The sequence below is a fragment of the Atta colombica genome, unplaced genomic scaffold, assembly GCF_001594045.1.
Source record: "Atta colombica isolate Treedump-2 unplaced genomic scaffold, Acol1.0 scaffold120, whole genome shotgun sequence".
NCBI lineage: Eukaryota > Metazoa > Arthropoda > Insecta > Hymenoptera > Formicidae > Atta > Atta colombica.
Window position 1 is genome coordinate 842049 of NW_017259207.1, and position 19845 is coordinate 861893.

The 19845-nt window shown below is 29.0% G+C and overlaps 2 protein-coding genes across 2 annotated transcripts in view; one reads left to right on the forward strand and one right to left on the reverse strand.

The window, feature by feature from the left end:
* The first annotated feature begins 8558 nt into the window (after positions 1 to 8558).
* On the forward strand, positions 8559 to 15670 carry LOC108694567 (tryptophan 2,3-dioxygenase). The gene is made up of 7 exons (XM_018204133.1): positions 8559 to 8681; positions 9246 to 9418; positions 10654 to 10850; positions 12902 to 13255; positions 13669 to 13918; positions 14537 to 14630; positions 15027 to 15670. Exons 1-7 carry the CDS (start codon positions 8656 to 8658, stop codon positions 15229 to 15231), a joined length of 1299 nt encoding a protein of 432 aa, XP_018059622.1. The 5' UTR covers positions 8559 to 8655; the 3' UTR covers positions 15232 to 15670.
* Positions 15671 to 15840: 170 nt separating this feature from the next.
* Positions 15841 to 19845, reverse strand: part of LOC108694568 (cathepsin O-like) — a 4912-nt gene continuing 907 nt past the window's right edge. The window contains exons 2-6 of the mRNA XM_018204134.1: positions 19360 to 19498; positions 18628 to 18869; positions 17244 to 17389; positions 17126 to 17176; positions 15841 to 16733 (exon numbers count right to left, since the gene is read on the reverse strand). Of these exons, the coding sequence (XP_018059623.1) occupies positions 16424 to 16733; positions 17126 to 17176; positions 17244 to 17389; positions 18628 to 18869; positions 19360 to 19498 (888 nt within the window). The 3' untranslated portion in view covers positions 15841 to 16423. The remainder of the gene's footprint in view (positions 16734 to 17125; positions 17177 to 17243; positions 17390 to 18627; positions 18870 to 19359; positions 19499 to 19845) is intronic.

Sequence of the window (19845 nt, forward strand, 5' to 3'; positions counted from 1 at the left end):
TTAATTCATAAAAAATTCAAAATTGTCACAATTAAAAAAGAATGGTTTTCTTACGGACTGAAACGCGAAAATAAAAATTAATCATGTTACGAATATATTCTATTTTGCTAATCTTATTTGATTAATCACTAATTTTCTGTGAAATTAAAAAATTTTGATTTATCTACTTTTCTAGGAAATTAAATTTTTTGATTGTCACTTTGAAAATATAAGAGATCTTCTATCTTTTTAATACACAAGAAGATTCCAGTGAACAGAACATCATCTTTGAAGAATAGTCGCAAGTTTTTTCCTTTCCACGAAAATTATCAAATTGTTATAATAGGTTCCGAGAGAAAGAGAGAGAAAGAGAGAGAGAGAGAGAGAGAGAGAGAGAGAGAGAGAGAGAGAGAGAGAGAGATGAAGTTTTTACTTTTAGAATTGAGAAAATATTGGGTTGGGCTGCGACGCATAATGCGTGAGTAGATAGAACTCAGACTACCTGTGGCTAAATCATAAAAAGAATAACGCGGATGTACTCTCGCTTTTTAGAGACATCTAAAAATAGGGCTTTGGTATATTTAAAAAAAATGGACAAAAAGACGAAAACTCGTTTGGCAAGAGCAGACTCGGACCGCATATTTCTTACATTTCGTCTGATGGAAATTGAGAAATTGAAAGCAAAAAGAATTTTCGATCACGTTTAATAAAATATGCATAGTTGTTTACATAATATAATATACGTCTACATGATAATCAATAATTGTTTACGTGCAAATTGGCATAACATTAATTATAATACCGTTAGGAGCATCGCAAACATAATTTAGTAGGTGATTAAGGCATCATTTGTCGCTTCGTAATAGCAGCCGCGAGGAGATATAATATTTACAGTGTACACGAAAACACAATGCAGGTGAATAATAATTTTATAAATAATTGATAAGACAACGATTATCCGACTATTGGAAGAAAATAAAACATACCAAAAAATATAAATTTTACGAAGAACGCATGTTTCTATTAGTGAACATGTTTCATTTGCATTAAAATATTTTACATAATTTCGTAAATTTTTTATTAACTTATGTAAAGCCACTTTATAATAAAACTGCTGAATTAATTTATTTATATTATAATACTCAATGTAATTCTCATTATAATATTAATTTATTGCTGAAAATAATTATATAGCAAACAGGAATTAAAATGTCATGAAAAAGACATCATTTATGTATCAGTAATAAAAAATAGATTCCGCTTTTATGGATTAAACCAAACAATTATTATAAATAATGATATATATTATAAATGTATTATATATTATATTACTATTATTGAATGTCTGCATATTATTAAATTAATTAGAATGCTTATTAGTATCAATATTATTAAATTGCTTGATAATTTAATTTGTGATATTATTATCCCAGTTTGGTTTAAGATTACATTTAAAGATTGAAAATGATTTCAACGCGCAGTTGTAAAATTGAATAGATATATATAAATTCACATTGAAATATTATATAAACAATAAGATTCAGCTGAAACTCCGATAAAGTCTTTTCGTTACGTATTGTGTACTCACATTGCGATTTTACATTTTGTTTAAATTAATTAGTTTTATAGTGAATTTATCTGCGTGATTTACAAAGTAAAAAAACAATGCACTAGAAAAAGAGTAGAAATCTCCAGAATATTCGTTAAAAATCGACTTTCTGCAAAAAGATTGTTTCAAAATAGCCATCTTTGTTAAAAAAAAAACAATTCTTTACAAAGAAATCGGTTTAAAATATTCTCTTTTAGTTAGAAAGATCAATTTTCACAAAAAAATCGATTTAAAATAGTTATTATCGTTTCGCTATTATCGAGAAAATCGATCTTTTGGAGATCAAAACATTTCTCAAAAGAGCCTGATTGCATTAATTGGTTAAAAATGGATAAATCAGATTTTTCTGGTTGAATACATTACAATTCTAGTTGAGATAACCAGAATTCTTATTGATATGATCAGAATCTTCTTCATTTATTTTCAATCAAAAATTTTTTTTAATATAAAAATAAATGTATCGAGACGTATCTTGATATAATAATATTAAGTTTGTTCTTTTCAGCTTCTTATACAATTCAGCTTTCCTCTTATTTCTTCATATTGAAAAAAAGAGAAATGAAAGCAAAAAGTTTAATTAAAAAGAACAGACTTATACACATATATTTGTACGTACATAATTACCGAACACCAGTATTTGTTAATGATGTTGCGTCTATAAAACCAGAGCAGAAATTTTATATTTACGTTGCATTCTTATGCAAGAAATTAAAAACTTGCACGAGGTATTCACGAAGATGCATCTTGCCGACGATTGTTATATGTAGACAATAAGTCATTTATTTGCTCGAGATATTACGAGGCACTACAGATTTTCCCATAAGTGTTCGCACGCACGCGATCACCAAGAGTTAAGGGATAAGATGAATAGTACGCGATGAATGGTACCTCATTAACCGACTTCTCACGTGCTTCCGCAATGGTGTCAGATGTTTCGCGTGTTGCACCGATCGGTCGCAGCCCACCTTATTGCGACGTGCCACTTGATAATATCAAGTGTTGATATATTACAACGCGAGTTATTCCTTTGCGAGTAGTGATTTTATTAAATTTTCCTGCAATCTGTCAAATCCGATTTGCTCTCGACAGCCTGCGATATCTCTCGTCTTCGAGAGAAACTGCAACCACTCGCTCGGACGAGGGCCCGAAGAATTACGAGGGTGAAGAAGAGACAAGGGAGACATGCAGATGTCCAATAAATATTCTAGGATGCGCATTAGATATCCGAATGTCTTGCGATATTCAGATTTATGGATATTTGTTATTGCTATCGTACTTCAAGTTCTCGAAGTCCCGTAACGGAGAGTTTCCTGCGAAACTAACTGCGGGGATATTGGGAGTTTTATCGTGAAATAGATCAATAGACCGGGACGATAGCGAGCATCGATCGTTCACGCTTGGCCGATTACGAGTGCAATTGGGAACGGAAATACGATCGCGACAAAATTCGCTCGTCGAGCTGAAATAAATACGCGGTACGCGGAAAATGCGATCGCGGCCGTGATCGTATTAAGCGTGGCTTGAACGATATCCGTTGTGAAATGTTTTTTCCGGCCGCAATTTAGTGGATACTCCATGCCGGGCAATTAGATACCTCCAAGATGAACAATGTTCGTTCGGAGGCGTTGCGTAAATCCGCAAACCGCGAGCGCGACTCTGTCGCGATATTTCCTTCCATTCTGAAGAATGGCATCCCTCAATATTTCACACACAATTTATCCACTCTTTCTTTCTTAGGATAGACTTCTATTTACTTGTAGATGATGGAATAACTAGAAAGAGCGGAACTGTGAGTAATCCATAACATGAGCGATCGTGAAAAGTGGGTTTTCGTAATCGTGAGAAAAAAGAGAGTAAACAAAATAAAACAGTCACGTGAGAAGAATTTTGCTGAAACTTTGTAAAAAGATATTAAAAAAATTTTGAAAAGAAAAGAATTTTGTTTGAAAAATCAAAATAATTGTGTAAGAAACTCAAGCATTGCACTGGAAAATTGGATATTCTATCCATGCAAAAATAATATCGATTCTTAATTTTTATCTTTAAATACACATATTTCAGCAAACTTTAATCGAAATAAAAACCTATACATTTTTGCCAATGAGATAAACTTATTTATTCCATTAGCAAATAACTACAGGTTGTCCTCGACTTTTTTTATCTTCAAGACTTTTATCTTTATTACGAAATTTTTGAAATCATCGTACTCTGTACGTTTATTTGAAACATTCCCTTGTTAAATGCTTTATTAATTTTTCATCTCGTTGATTTATAGCATAATTTGAACTTATAAAAATTTGCTCGGAATTGCTTCATTTATATTAATTATTATAATAATGAATATCACAAATTAAACATTGAAAACAGGCAAACACAATTAAATAGAGCGAAATCTGTGCTTGAAAATGATATGTAACATAAATAGAATAAACGCAATCTTATTGTAGAATAAAGTATCAAAGTTTAAAACAAAAAGCAAACATTATTTTTATATCAACCTAATAGCAATCATTAATAGCATCATACATAATCATTTCGAATTCAACAGAATCATTTTCAGATCTGTATCTAGCTAAATTTTTAGATACTTCAGCAAAATTATTCTTTCTGTACATACATGACAGCAATTTTTTCCCCGATTCGTAAGTCGACATTCATAGTTGATTCTTATATTTAAGACGATCTTAAGTGCAATATTAAATTATAAACCAATCACAGAGCAATATTAGTATCTTAAGGTATTATTTGAGATGATCTTGAAATAAGAACCGACTATATACCGAGAGACTATATACCGACCTTACCGGATACGAGTGATTCAATCTCGCTACTCGACTTTTCAAACATTAGCGAAACTGAGAGCAAATAATCAGGCGGCACATTATCTTCATTTTATGTCATTGCACTCTCGATTGCAACAGAATGTGCTCTCTCTCTCTCTCTCTCTAAGAGAAATGCGCGAGTAGCCGCTTAGAAAAAGAATTGACTAAATATATTCAATGGATGGATTAACGCTGCAGAATAAATCACTTATAAATATCTTATATCTGAAATCATAATTAAACTTCTATCACGTCCTTCCGTTTCGATATATTTTCTTCGTACATATTGTATAAAATTACTAAAATTAGTTTTAACATCTGCTATTAAAGTCCGATCTTACATTATGGTGTTATTATCTGCACGCTTATAATTATATAATCGAGAAGATATATTATTTCTTAAATACTTCGTGCATTTAATTATCGCATAAATATTTGTTTCGTATTATTTCTGCGCGGGCATTATTTAAAGTATGTCATGTTTTTTTCGTGTCTGCTAGGAAGTTGTTACACGAACGGATCTCTTCGTTCTTTGCTTGAGAGAAAATGTAATAACGAGCGCTAAGCAGAAAAACCAGGATACACGAGGTATTAATTTATGCAAATTACGGCCGAGGTCCACTATTGTGGACCATACGGAAATAAAAAAATTTTAACATATGAAAAAATTAGAATGAAAAATATCTTAGGAGTAACGAGATTCGGTCAATATAAAATTATACTTATTAAATCTTATGTAATTATACCTCATGAATATTATGTCTGACACTAATCACTAAATTTATTACGATAATTAATAAATTGCACGTGTCTCTCCACTCGGATGATATCCGCGCGTTGGATTGCTTACAATCCTTGTGCGATACAGAATGTAATTTCACAATCATTAAACGAAATATCAGAAATTAGCGATAAACGCATTCGATGGACATATCCTTCACGTACATTCCTGGTAATTATATCAAAACACTTCTCGATAGTACACAATTACGTAAACGAGTATGATACGTCATTGAAGATATTATCGAATAGAACTTCCGGCTTTGGATAAGTGATATGCAGTGACATCTAGAATCATTGAAAATCTCGAAGTAAATTGTAATTGTCGTACGTAAAGCGGCAAGCATTTTACAATGAAATTTAAGGCATAAAGCTTAAACCATAAAAAATTGATCAATCACAATCGATTGTTTTTCTCATTCTTAAACTTATCATGCACAAAACATTAAAATGATAAATCAGTAAGATTATTTAATTAAATGCAATTATCAGCGAATGTAGCGCGATGTAAATATTTATCGGACTGTCGAAATCTTACTTGAATGAAGATGTACGATCTTTCTGATATAAAACTTGTTCGCAAAATATATATTTTTCTAGGAAATGCTATTTACCGTCAAGAATGTTTTCTTCAGTATATGCATATCTGTGCATATTACATTTCTTCTTTCAGTCAAATCTCATTTTGCGAATCAAGTACGCTTGAATTCCAGGAATCTTATGCAATTGTCAAATATTAGAATTTTAAAAATCTTTTATTTTATTCGATTAGTCTATCATATATTTGAAATGTAAAATTAAATAGTATCTTTTCTTTATCGCAAATATATCGCGTAATGTAAATTATCTTCAATTCGCGTATATGTGCACGTATATATGGTAGATAGCCCGATAGATCACGTGGTCGAAAAGGATGAAAAGGAGCAATGTTCTGAGAGAAGGGAGGAAAATTATAATCAGTGACGCGGAGTTATCAATACTTCCGGGAAACTGCGTGTCCGGTGGACGATTAAGTGTCATGAACGAATTTTATTGCTATCCAGGATTGTGTCATGGTCGTTATAATTATTATTAAGCTCATTTATCTCAACATCGATGTTTGCTATCCATTGATTTATAATCAATTCTATTTATAATTTTATTACATCGTTGCATCATTCTTAAAGTAATCTTTACCTGATAATTACAGGCGCATAAAAAAAATGCAACCATTTTAGAGATTAGATTATGTATTCTTATGTATTTTGATGCTCTGAATTCCAAATTGAATTACACATTATAATTTTTTATTGATGGAAAATAACTCAATTTTCTAATATTTTCAGAGCTACTTATGGCTTGGTTTTTTTTATATGCAAGCTAAAGCAAAAGAGAAACTGAAATTTAATGATAATATGTAAGCATATATATTTAATGCTGGATAGGTTAAACATATATTAGAAAATGGAATTATTTTTCTTTAATAAAAAAAATTGTGATGCAATTTGGATATCGGATTCATTTTAAAGCGTCAAAATACAAAAAAATTTCCGAATCAACAAATTTTTTATGTACCTGTGTTATCGAAAAATTATCTAAAAGAGAGAGGGAGAGAGAGAGAGAGGGAGAGAGAGAGAGAGAGAGAGAGAGAGAGAGAGAGATTATGCATATACATATATTTTCGCAACTGTTAGTCGTATTTTATATTTATTATTTACTGTAAATATGTATAATAAATAAATAAATTATTATATTATTTAAAATTATTATTACTATAATATTATAATTACAAATAAAAAATAATATAAAATTATTGCGTTTAATTTAATGATTTAATATAAAATCGAGAGATTTTTTTCATATATGTATTTTTTCTTGCTGGACTATTTTTAACTCTTACTGTTTTGAAGGAGTAATACACGATGCGACATCTGCCATCCGAGAGAAGAATCAGGATAGAATTAAAAAGAAATTTTACAGTAGATAGTATTGTAGAATTTTGCAATAAATCTGTGGATAAGTTTAATGTTACTGACGATAAAGATTTGTCTATGATAAATTAAGAATCGAATCGCGCATGAATTTATGCGACTAGTTATGTTAATGCACTTTAAAAAAATCTCTATCTATTTTTTATTTAACAAGCTTGCAAATCTATAATATTAGTTAAATTTTTGTAAATAAAAAATTAATTGAAAATTAATAAAAAATGAACTGAAATTAATAGAAAATTGAAACATATGCTAACGTTATTAAAATTAAAATTTTATTATAGCAATTTTGGATATGTTTTGGAACTATATAAGAACTATTAAAAAAGATATTAAAAAATTGTCTTTTTTTATTTTTGTCTGAATATCTATAAACAATGTCCAGAACATTCCTCATTTGATACTTTTTTATATTACAATTTTATGTACATAGAATATACATAATATGTATATTCTATTTTGTACATTATTACATAAAATTATTATACATAAAATAATCAGAATAATTATGTTTGTAAGATACTTAAATTATCATGTTATATATTTTTTTTTAAATTTATAAAATATATTTTAAGTTTTAAAACTGTTTTTTTCCAATTTTTCCACGAATTTTCTCGGTTCTTTTCTCAGAAATATTCATTGAAAAAATTTATATGTTCGTAAGATCTGTCATATTTGCTTCTTTCCAAGAAGAAAATAATTTTAATCTTCTTTCTACTAGAGAGTCTACATGACTGTCGTCTTCTCTGATTGGGCATGGGCACCAAAGCTCCATAGGTATAGAAGAGATTAGAAAAAACTGGTCATTCTGATTGGACGTGGGCATTCACATGATGCAATTTGCCATTCTCTCCCTGTGAGACTCTTTACTTTCTACAAATACAGAATTTAATTGAATGAAAGAATTAATAATAATAATTTATATTGAGAATTCGCAGAGAAAAGGACGAAGTAACATCCAGTGAGAAGTAAATCTTGTTCGTGTAATATTTCTGTACTTAAATGATGTAATGAAATATATTTTTATTTACACATTGCGTACATTAAAAAAATAAAAACATTTTTTATATATAAAGGAAAGGCTCCAACGAAGTAATGTTTAAAAAAAACATGAATATTATTCAATAATTTATCTTAGCAAATATCATATGAAATAATTATATGTCGTAATCATAAAAACATTCCGCTCTAAAATTTTTTTCGATAGCAATACTCATTATACAGAAGATAAATTCTGAACGACGAATGGAACGTTAGTCGAGCGCCACCCACCTCCTCGACAACGCGCGTAGGTCTCTCCTATACACGAGGGCGATATTTGACAAGTATTGTCAGATATTCTAAGTGAATTGTAATCTGTGTTACGTTTATTAAAAAACAATTCGGGCAATTGTTTTATTCGCTAAAACAAAAATAAAGCATATTGAATATTTAAATCTCTAAGTGTCATTTTATCTATTTCTCAAATTACAACGTAAAGAAATATACTTAAAGAATGTCTTGTCCAATGAGCAGTATTTCGTAAGTAATATATTGATTGGAATATTTTAGATACTTAAAACAATCTCTCTCTATTATCGTATAAAAACCGCAGACTATCGCGAATATTTTAATCTAAAAAAAAAGTTTATTTTGAGATTTTCTGTAATTTTTAACTTTATTCTGTTATAAATGAAAAAGAAATGGTTCAACGCGTTATTAAAGCATACTGTTTGAAATAAGCTCTATTTCAAAACAAGCAACGAATATTCTATTGGGTTGTCCGGAAAGTTCGTACCGATTTTGAAGGAAAATTGAAACGCAGAAGATTTAAATTTTTAATTTCATTTATTAAATTTAAATTCTTTTGCGGCACGAACTTTCCGAACAATCCAAGCATTCTAATCCTATGATTTTACATAATTCCAAAGATTTTTGTGACAAATAATAAAACTATTATGACCAAAAAATATTTTATATATTTTATACATTTATTAAATAGAATAAGCGATTATATCGTCATCATTCATGTTGCAATCAATTACGCGTTTATCTTTCTTTTTAAAATGAGATTATACAAAACTAATGACAAAATATTTGTTGAAGAGAAAATAATCACAATCGGGACGATCAGACACAGCGAAAGTTAACGCAAGGACCGGCGTTGCATTACAGCGAGTATCTGCATTTAGATAAAATCTTGTCCGCACAAAGGCTTCTCAGCGCTGAATATAGCAATGAAGTTCATGACGAGCATCTTTTTATTGTCATCCATCAAGGTATTTTACTAATAATTATGTTTTCTTCGATTATATACATAATTTGGTAATTAAGTTTTCTTTTTCCTTCTATACAAGAATAAAAGCCGAAGCTCCGAAAATATCCCTTAGTGACAACATATCCTCATTTAAGCGACAAATATCCTCACTTATCCCTTCATTATGTTCTATATGAATTTTGTTTTAACAGTAGCGCAATATCTCAAATTATTTATAATAAAGTGTTTTTTTTTATTAAATTTTAAATGAAATAGTAATAAAATGTGTGACACATAATTTTTAAATTCTACAATTTTTTAATAATGTAATTTGTTATTCACGAATAATGTCGAACGTAATTAATAATAGTTACTTGCGAAACTAACAAATATATTACACAATAATTAGCTAACTATTTAAAAAAAATAAGTGATGAATGTTATGTTGATATTAACATATTGATGTTGACGACCTTTCACTATCAACAGAACATTCCAGTTATTATGAGAATAGTTTATCTATGATGATAACATATATCTTGATTTTACTGTCCTTCACGGATTTTTTTAACGATGATGGTACTTTATAAATTTAGTAGTTTCTCGATTATTATTATAAATTTATAATATTTATGTAATAATTATTTTATTGATTTATATGAGTTGTTTATTCCAATTGTGTATCTATTATTTAATTATATATTAATGTTATATTATTCCAATTATAGTGTTACATTTCAATTTGTTGTATTGTACGATACTTTTATTATTAATATATATCTAATATTTACTTTGTCATTTATCTGTGATGACAACAAATATGCATGATTTTGCTATAAATATCTTTCTTCAAAGATTTTTGAAAGAAATTCAATGGTATGGGAGAAGGGGAGGGGGGATTTGATCAATTTCTCAATCGCAGCATTTATAATTATATTTTAATAATTGTTTTATTAATTTATATCAATTATTTATTGCAACCGTTTATATTACTCCAATTTATTGTATTTTGATTCGTTGCGAATTATACGACCTTTTACTATCAATATGACATTTGTCATTTATCTGTTGATAACAAATATCTGTCTTACTATAAATATTTTCTTTCATACATTTTGAAAGAAAATTCATAATAATACAATTTGTTCAATTTCTCGTTGTACATATTCCTAATATTTATATTTTAATGTTTTATTATTTGTATGAATTATTTATTGCAATATTTATATTGTATCGCTGCATTTCAATTCATTGTAGTGTACGAGCTTTGGTTCAAGCAAATTATTTTCGAGGTCGATTCCGTTAGGGCACTTTTTAGCTCCGAATCCAATTGCAAAATATCCAACGGATCTTCTAATGATCATTCAACCGTCATCCAGGGCAATGGAGTCTTGAACGAATCAAAAACCTTGGAGATTCTGAAACGATTGAATCGCATTGTTCTTATCCTGAAGGTACGTTCTAAAATCGATTCTCTCGAAAAGGGTTCTTATACGAAATGTGGTTTCGCGTAATTTTGTGTAACAATAGAGTGTGTGTAATTATATGTATATAGCGACTTGCCAAATAACTATTTCACAGAAATCCGCTTATAATAATAATGGCGATGCAAGGTGAACGGCCCTTAATTACAAGCCGATTAGTTCACCATAGACTGCATGTCCCTTTAATCAAATTTTTCTGTCTCACCAGACAAAGCTGTTTACTTTCTCTTACATCCTCTTACATATTTCAAAAACATCGAATATTTTATAGATCTGTTTTTTCTATATTTCAAGACAGAACTCTTTGTATGGTTTATCTCTCTTTTTTTCACAGAGAAAAAGACAAAAATTGAACTGTGCAAGAAGTCCAGAGTATTGATCAAGTTTTCACTTTTTCTTGAAAAGAAGAAGAAGTGAAAAATATGTATGCATGTACCTATACACACATACATACAAAAAATTTTCACTTTTCACGTTTTCGCTGTAGGCGAAAAAGATACATAATTGATACCTAGGATGCAGAAAAAGAATAAGCCTAATATACATATAACATACTTCGTTAGGAATAATATATTTCGACAGTTTCTTTGCCGCTCGCTTCTTCACGATAAACTAGATTAATATTTCATAACAGCTGACATATCAAGTACGCGACGCGGCGTTGTGATTTTTCTTACCCGATTTAGGCACGATATGAGATAAATAAGACTGTGGGAACCGCATAAGGTGGGGTGATAGTAAGATAATATTTCTAGACGATATACGACACCAGGCGCTTATACATGCATTAAACGGAGAACGGAGAAGACGGTACGTTAGGTAACCCGTTACTCTATTTCAATACCACAGAAGGTGCGGTCGTATCTTTCTTTATTTTTATTCGATAAAACATCTCCCTACATTCTCAATACGAGCGCGTAATATTGAATGCTTCAAAATATAATTATGATCGAAACGTGAATTTGTCTTCGATACACAATATCGTTCGGAAGATATACTACAAATGTAATATCTGATTTATGCGATGTACATGAATGCATTAAAATTTATGGATTGTGATAACATTAAAATTTCTGCGTGTCAAAAAAATTATTCTCGCGTTCTTTAAAGAATACAGTTATACTATATTTATTTTCAGATGCACCTAGCAATGCATTATAATATTGTATTAACGTATTATGTCGCTCACGCACCCTTCGCTTACACTGGCACCCATAGAAGTGCGAATGCAGACGCGTTGACAAATCGATGAGAACGTTTCAAGATGTTCTTTCGCAACTACAAGACTTCGATTTTATTTAATCACGTTTTTTAGTAGCAAAATTTATCTTGCTTTTGTTAAAATAGAGATTAACATAAGTAATAAAAATAAAGTTTAATATAATATTAAAACAAAGAAATAGAGCAAGAAGAGCAATAAAAAAATGTCAAATAAAAATAAACATAAATTTTATTTTAAAACGTAATAGTTTCCTTTTATCAAATTTTTTTCAGCCAAAATGAATAAATTATAACATATAAAGTAAAGTCATAAATGTATAAAAAAATTTAACAAAAATTACAAAAGGAATAATTAATTAATATAATTAATATAATATAATTACGGTCGAAATAAAATTATAAAAAATTAATTGTTTTTAATTCTTAGTAGTTAAATGTACATAATATGTACAATGTAATTTAGCTGTGTCGTTTCTTTTTTTTTTAATAACTGGCGAAATACTAATAACATTTTTCATTGGCGAGAACTAGTGCACACTCAGTGCACTTTAAAGCCATTGTACACAAATCGACCAAATTGTACATTTAATAAAAATGTAAACATAAATTAAATCACAAAATATTCAATATATTTTATTGTTTTTTTTTTTGATAAATATATTGAGCATTTTATCAATTGAAATATCTCTCTCACTTTTACATTTATATTAGAATAGTGTACAACAGTTTCACATGCACTGAGTGCACACTGCTAATAAAAAACGTGATAAGAATTAATACAAACAAATCTTGATTTACAGCTATTGGTGGAGCAAGTGACGATTTTGGAAACTATGACACCGTTGGATTTCATGGCATTTAGAGACTTATTATGCCCTGCTTCGGGTTTCCAATCGTTGCAATTCCGTCTGTTAGAGAATAAATTGGGTGTAAAACAGGAACTCAGGGTCAAATATAATTACATAAAGATTTTCGGAAGAGATCCCGAAGCTATCGAGGCGATCAAGCGATCTGAGAAGGAGCACAGTCTCAGTACTCTGGTTCAGAGTTGGTTAAGCAGAACGCCAGGACTCGAGACACATGATTTTGATTTTTGGGGAAAATACAAACGAGCAGTGGAGAAGATGTTAACCGAACAAGAACAAGCCATACATGTAACTACGCTCGATCTTATCAATTTTGTAACTCATAATGTTACACTAAATTATTTGATATTCGTACTTCTTTAACAATTTCGGCGACAAATTCTCTTTAGAACAATCTAAAATAATTAACGAAATAATAAAAAAATAAAAATTTTGCTTCCTAATATATATAATAAACATTTGCTAAGAAATTTAATTTAAAGCTCAATTATTATATAATTTAAAACTTAATTAATATTGAAAAGATTATCATAAAGCTGTAAAATTGAAAACTGCAAGACAGAACGGATATAAAAAGACTTGTCTAAATATATACAATAGCTTACTTCTTTGTTTTCGAATTTCAAAATAATTGGCTATTCATAATTTATTACTTTTTTAATTATTTAATTATTTATTACTTTTAATTTATAACTTTTCAGAAACTGTCAAAGGAATGCATTAAAGACTATCATTTCGCTAATGTGCGCTCGCGGCAAGCAGTTTTCGATAGCATCTTCAACGAATCACTTCACAACGCTCTTGTGTCACGTGGGGAACGCAGATTTTCGCACAGTGCTCTTCAGGGAGCAATAATGATCACCCTATATCGAGATGAACCACGATTTAGTCAGCCACATCAGATCCTTACGGCGCTAATGGATATTGACTCTCTAATTACGAAATGGAGGTGTAAGAAAAACTTATTAGCACTTATTAGCACTTATTAGCATCTTGTTATTTATTGATTTTCTAAAAAATATAAGTGTGGATTTAACGCCATAGATTTAATATTATGAATTTTTAATCCATATCATGATAGTATTATTATATATATCATGGGTTTTAAAATCACGTTGGTATTAATATCAATATGATATATATGCGTGATATGTTGAATTCACATATTTTTTAGTATGCATATTTTACTAAAATCTATTTTATCGATATTTTATTTAATTTTTTTACAACAGTTATAAAAATAATCGATATTTTAAATTTTTTTACAACATTCACTATCAGTATTTTTTTTAATTTTTCTTGCAGCATTCAAAAGACTTACAAAAGCACATAATTATTATTATTCATATTATATGTGTATACATATATAAAGTTATTATTATGAAATTTTAATATGTAAAATTTTAAATTGTCAAGTGCAATATTATTGCACTTGATGAAAATACACTTACATTGTATGAGTTATATTTATGTTCCATTATATAATCTTATCATATTCTCTCGTATCATATTATATTCCATTATTATACATTAAAATTGATTAAAATAACGTGTTTTTTACACTTTTAGATAATCATGTTATCATGGTACAAAGAATGATCGGTTCTCAACAACTAGGTACTGGTGGTTCTTCCGGCTATCAGTATTTGAAGTCCACATTAAGGTATTTGTCTGCTTCAATTAATATAAATATATGACTGATAATTAAAATTGATATCAAATGATTTATTCACTGAAAAGATACATTAATGGTAACATGAAAATATCACGAATTTTTATTACAAATATTATTATTGTAATGTCAAAAATAATTAAGTAATTATAATAGTATAAGCTTGTTTATTGATAATTTAACATAAATTTTTATTTACATCTACATCTAAATAACTGATTTTCTTAGATAACTTATTAATTATTTTTTATTACGTCACTTTAAAAACACCTATATTATGCATTTCATAAGACTTTAGTCAACTTAATACAATTTACTGATTTGCATTTGAATACAAATTTATTTTAAATAATAAATTTTGTTTGTTTCATGCGTCTTAACGAATAGCGATAGATACAAAGTCTTTTTGGATTTGTTCAATCTGTCGACCTTTTTGGTACCACGTCACATGATCCCGCCGTTGACGAAGCAAATGAAAATGAAGTTATCAATTGCATCATACAATTGGATCACGGACGAAGATCAAGATGAATCGGCGGAATCTTTAAGAAGCTCATATATTAATCTGCCTATGACACAGCAAACTTTATGAAATTCTAATAAGTTTTACTTCTCTAATGTAATGTATAGTCAGTGTATTATATGCATCACGTTGATGCAATAATTAGGTAATACAGTTAAACGATTGCTTGAAAATAAATGCTTTCTTTTTAGCATTTAAATTTTATATTTCTTTTAAAAAAAGATTTAGTATACGTGACTCTCAAAATTAATTTAACGTTAAAATTAATTAAACACATTTTTTATGACGTTAAAGGAACATGATTCCATGAGGTCTATTAAAGTTTTCTTTATTTGTTTTACAAATTTTAAATGTTTAACTATATAAAAAATTGCAACAATTGAACTTAATAAATATAAATATAACTATGTAGTACAATAACCATACTGTATTTGACCGTACTTGTATGAATAGAATAAGAATAGTGAAAAATAAGAATTGTGAAATATAAAATTATTCTAGATCATTATATTATTTAAAAATTAGAAAAATGTCTCAGAATCACCATGTATTCTATCTTTATGAGTTAAAAACTAAAATTTCAAATTTTAGATAATTTAATTCAATTTTTACATAATTTAAAAATTATAAAAATTATAATTAAGACTAGACATAAATTATAAATTAGATTAGGCAAAATGATCCTAGGAAAAGTCAATGTCTCGAACGTTCACAATCGTTTATTATAAGAAGAAAAAGTAAGAAATACAAAATCTTTCTAAATTTTAATTGTCGATCTTCTTGATATTAATTGTAAGTCACATAGTTCCACATGTTGATAAAGCAAATAAAAACGAAGTTATCAATTGCATTGTACGATTAGAAAATACGGATAAAAATCAAGAGAAATCGGTGGATTTTTTAGGAAAATATGACTATGTATAGTTTCTAATAATTATATATGTCACTGTCTCACTTTCCGAAAGATTAACTTTTCGTCTTGGATCATCTTTTATATTAAAGCAGTCATATTGATAGACTTCTGAGGTAACAAACAATATGAGAAATAATTAACACCAATGTTCTTAATAAAGTATTTTATTCAGTCATATTTTTTCACAGCATTATTCAATTTATTTTGTCAGAAATTGAAAACGCTGCATTCAATTTAACATTCATTGATTGATTAAATAACTTGGAGCGAAGAGACTTGATTGGCTATACCTGCGAACATACGTTAAGATATTTGTTATTCGCTCGAAGAAATAGGCACTCCATTCAATTAGCGTGAATGTAACATGCTCGCTCGTTCATTGATCTTACCGCATAAATTCTTGCCAATCGCAATATAAATGTAACCTTTATTGCCAAAGGACGGTCCCCACGAATTTTTAATGATATAATGCGGTATACGAGCTTCCGTGTCATATCCCACTATCTGCACCGCATGATTTAGGCTGTTGAACGAACCATCGCAGTTATACTGTATTATGCCACCTAAATAATTCTGCCAAGATATGGCGTTCACGGCAACCGCCACGGGTCCATGAGTAACGAGCAACGTCAAAAGTTCAGTCTCCGCGTCTACAAAGCTGAAACAAACTCGATTAGTATTCGCGAATGCCGAGGTATTAGACAGCGTGGCGTCCAGGCGAAAGCCTTCAGGCTCTCCCTCTTTGTTAATGCCATAGTTTGAAAATTGATGTAAATCTTACAACAAAACAAAAAATTATTTTTATTTCGCGATGTTCATTTCGCGCATGAGAAAAAATAAATAATAAAACAATTAATTAATTAATATAATTGTTTCAATATTCACATCCTTTACTCTATTTTAACCGATTTTTTTTTAAATTCTTTTGCATTGCAAAAGAGGAATTGCACATATAAACTTTTTATTGTTTAAAAATAAAACATTACAAATAATAAGATAATAAAAAATAATGCATTATAAATAATAATGCACAAGTATAAATGAAACTACCTGTCGCATGTGAAGTCCGTTACTCTAACTCCCGATGTCTTCGCAGAAATTCTGAAAGATCAAGTGTCATCATAGTTTTGCGGTTTCACTAAGAAAAACATCCTTGCATGCAACCTACTTATGCAATCTACACGTATCGGTTTGCAATGTGAGAGGATAATCGATCTCAGATATAATTCTTGTTTTTGAGGCCAACAGCCACGACAGTAAACTACATGTGTCACCGCCCTGGCATCCAAAATTGCCTGGCATGCAGTCGATCATCTGTATAACGTCGGAAAATAAATAACTATATCAGCTGACAAATTAATAAATAGAAACGTCTAAAAAAGTTTTGAGATTTTCAAGAGATTGTTTATTTTTAATCATTTTTTCTTGTAAAGTTGAGCATCGGTTTCTCACTCGAAAAGTCTCTCGTGTATCTTAAGCTATTCTTAGATAATCAATATTATTGAACAATATTTGATATTGCACAGAATTATTGATCGTCTAGAGGCAATATTGATAGTTTATATAGTATATTGTGGCTATCAAGTTTTAAGTATTGCTCCATCTGTGATTATTATTGCTCAATGAGGTGCCAATTTATGAGGATCGACGCTCATTTTTTTTTAGCGTTATAAATAAGTTTAATTTACATCAAAATTTACATTGGATAGTAAAACTTTTGAATTGTCACTTCTGATTACATTTATTTTCTGAAAAACTAATCAAATCCTTTTTTTTCGCTCGTTATATCATACGTTGAACGATAGCTGTTCCATCGTAAAAATGCTGTCCAGCTTAGAAATTTGTCTTCAGTAATTCTAATTGTTAACTTGCTCGGTATGATCAGATGTCAATTGATTCTCATTACAAGTACTTTGTCGAATGCAATCATAAATGTCAATACGCATGTATCACTAATGATTAAGTAAGGTCAAAATTAAACATTAAATTAATAATAAAAATTAATTAAATTATTGGCTGATTTGATTGAAAATTGATGAAAATTTGATTAAAAATTACACTGAGCGTTATATTCAATTGTCTAAAGGAGGCATCAATAATGTTATAAAATATATGACTGAACAATAATATTATTAATCGTCTAGGGACCGCTTTAAATCTCAAAACTTTTCTAATTACTAACGTATAAGACCAATATTACATTTGTCCGTTTTGTCGTACGACAAAAAAATTTTTCAAGTCAGTTGATTGGTTAGGATAGAAAAATCCGAAACCTTCTTCTACAATCAATTAATACGCTTAAAAAACGTATCGTATGACAAATGTAATATCAGCCTAAGCATTTAAAATCTGCGTTGAAAAATCAAGGGAGCTGCTAAAATAAGAGTCTAGTCACTTCTTAGTGCCCATTAATGCCCATTGTACAACATATTAATTAACAACAATTCGACACATATGAAAGCGCTTTTATAAAATTTATATTTGACGCGAACTTCCTCGAGTAGTTTCTTCGCTTAGTAAATAGAAAAACATGTCGAGAATATAAGGCTTACTTCCTGTACACTAAAGGAATGCAAAGTTCCGTTTTCGATGGCATACATCGATTCGGCCACTCCGACAGTGCTAAACGCCCAGCAAGCGCCGCAATTCTCTTGGCTCATAACTGGTCCTATGACTCCTTTATCTCGCCAATCAAATTTAGAGGGTATGCCGATTATTGGTATCATTCTTTTCATACGATTAATCGAGCCCGTAGAATGCTGATGATAATATGACGCTGTTGTATGTTTTTGTCCTAACAAAATTGCCGTACGCAACAAATAAATTATAACATTAAATTATGCTCATTACAATTGTACTTTTCTCAGGGATATTCTTGTAATTTGTAAATAATGTAGTATTCTTAAAGTATTTAATGAATTTTAATAAAGATTGTTCTTCCATATTTCCCTCAGTACCCATATCTCAAAAAGTCCCTATCTACTCACATTCGAATATTTGTAATCCAGCATTTTCTTTTGCTTATATCTTATTGTAATGCATAGATTTTAACTAATTTTTTTTTAATCTAATTTTTTTTTAATCATTTGAAAACTAAAAAAAAAGAATTTTTTTAGTTAGAAAGTTTAAAATGTCGTAGCACAAAAGATATTTTTATTGCAATAAGTGAAAAAGTCGGAAAAAAACGTCTAAATTCAAAAATTGGTGGAGGGTTCGCTAACCCTTTGTAGGTACTTAAATATTTAACTGTTATTTTTCTTAAATTTTTGTTAAATTAAACTTACCCCGTAAAGATAAATCTGGAATTAGTGCTTGTTGCATGAATTCATCATTGGATAAATCGGAGAATTCTGTCAGCCCGTAGTATGCGCTTTCTTGCGACGATCGTAAACTATTCAGTTTTTCGATGTGTCGCAATGATTTCTGCAATCGATTTCGTATTTTATTTAATATTATTGTAAGAAAAGAAAGTTGCATATATATAAAATAATTTACAAAATTTAATTTCTATTTATATTATCACGTAATCTTTTGATATATTTTATTATTACATAATTACTTAATTTATAGTACATAGTACACATATATTTATTTTTTATGAATTAATATTAATAATTTATTTAACATATAGTTCACATTCTAGATGTATAATTGTTCTGTATTATGTTAATATGTAATTATTCTGTATGTAAATAAAAATTTCTATGATAAACGACAAAAATAATAATAATGATATTATAGATATGCAGTAAATATAAAAAAATTAATAA

Coding starts and splice junctions, on each gene's coding strand:
- LOC108694567 (XM_018204133.1), top strand. CDS start 8,656: ATGTCTTGTCCAATGAGCAGTATTTC. Junction 13,919..14,536: donor TCTAATTACGAAATGGAGGT/GTAAGAAAAACT, acceptor TTACACTTTTAG/ATAATCATGTTATCATGGTA. Junction 14,631..15,026: donor TATTTGAAGTCCACATTAAG/GTATTTGTCTGC, acceptor CTTAACGAATAG/CGATAGATACAAAGTCTTTT.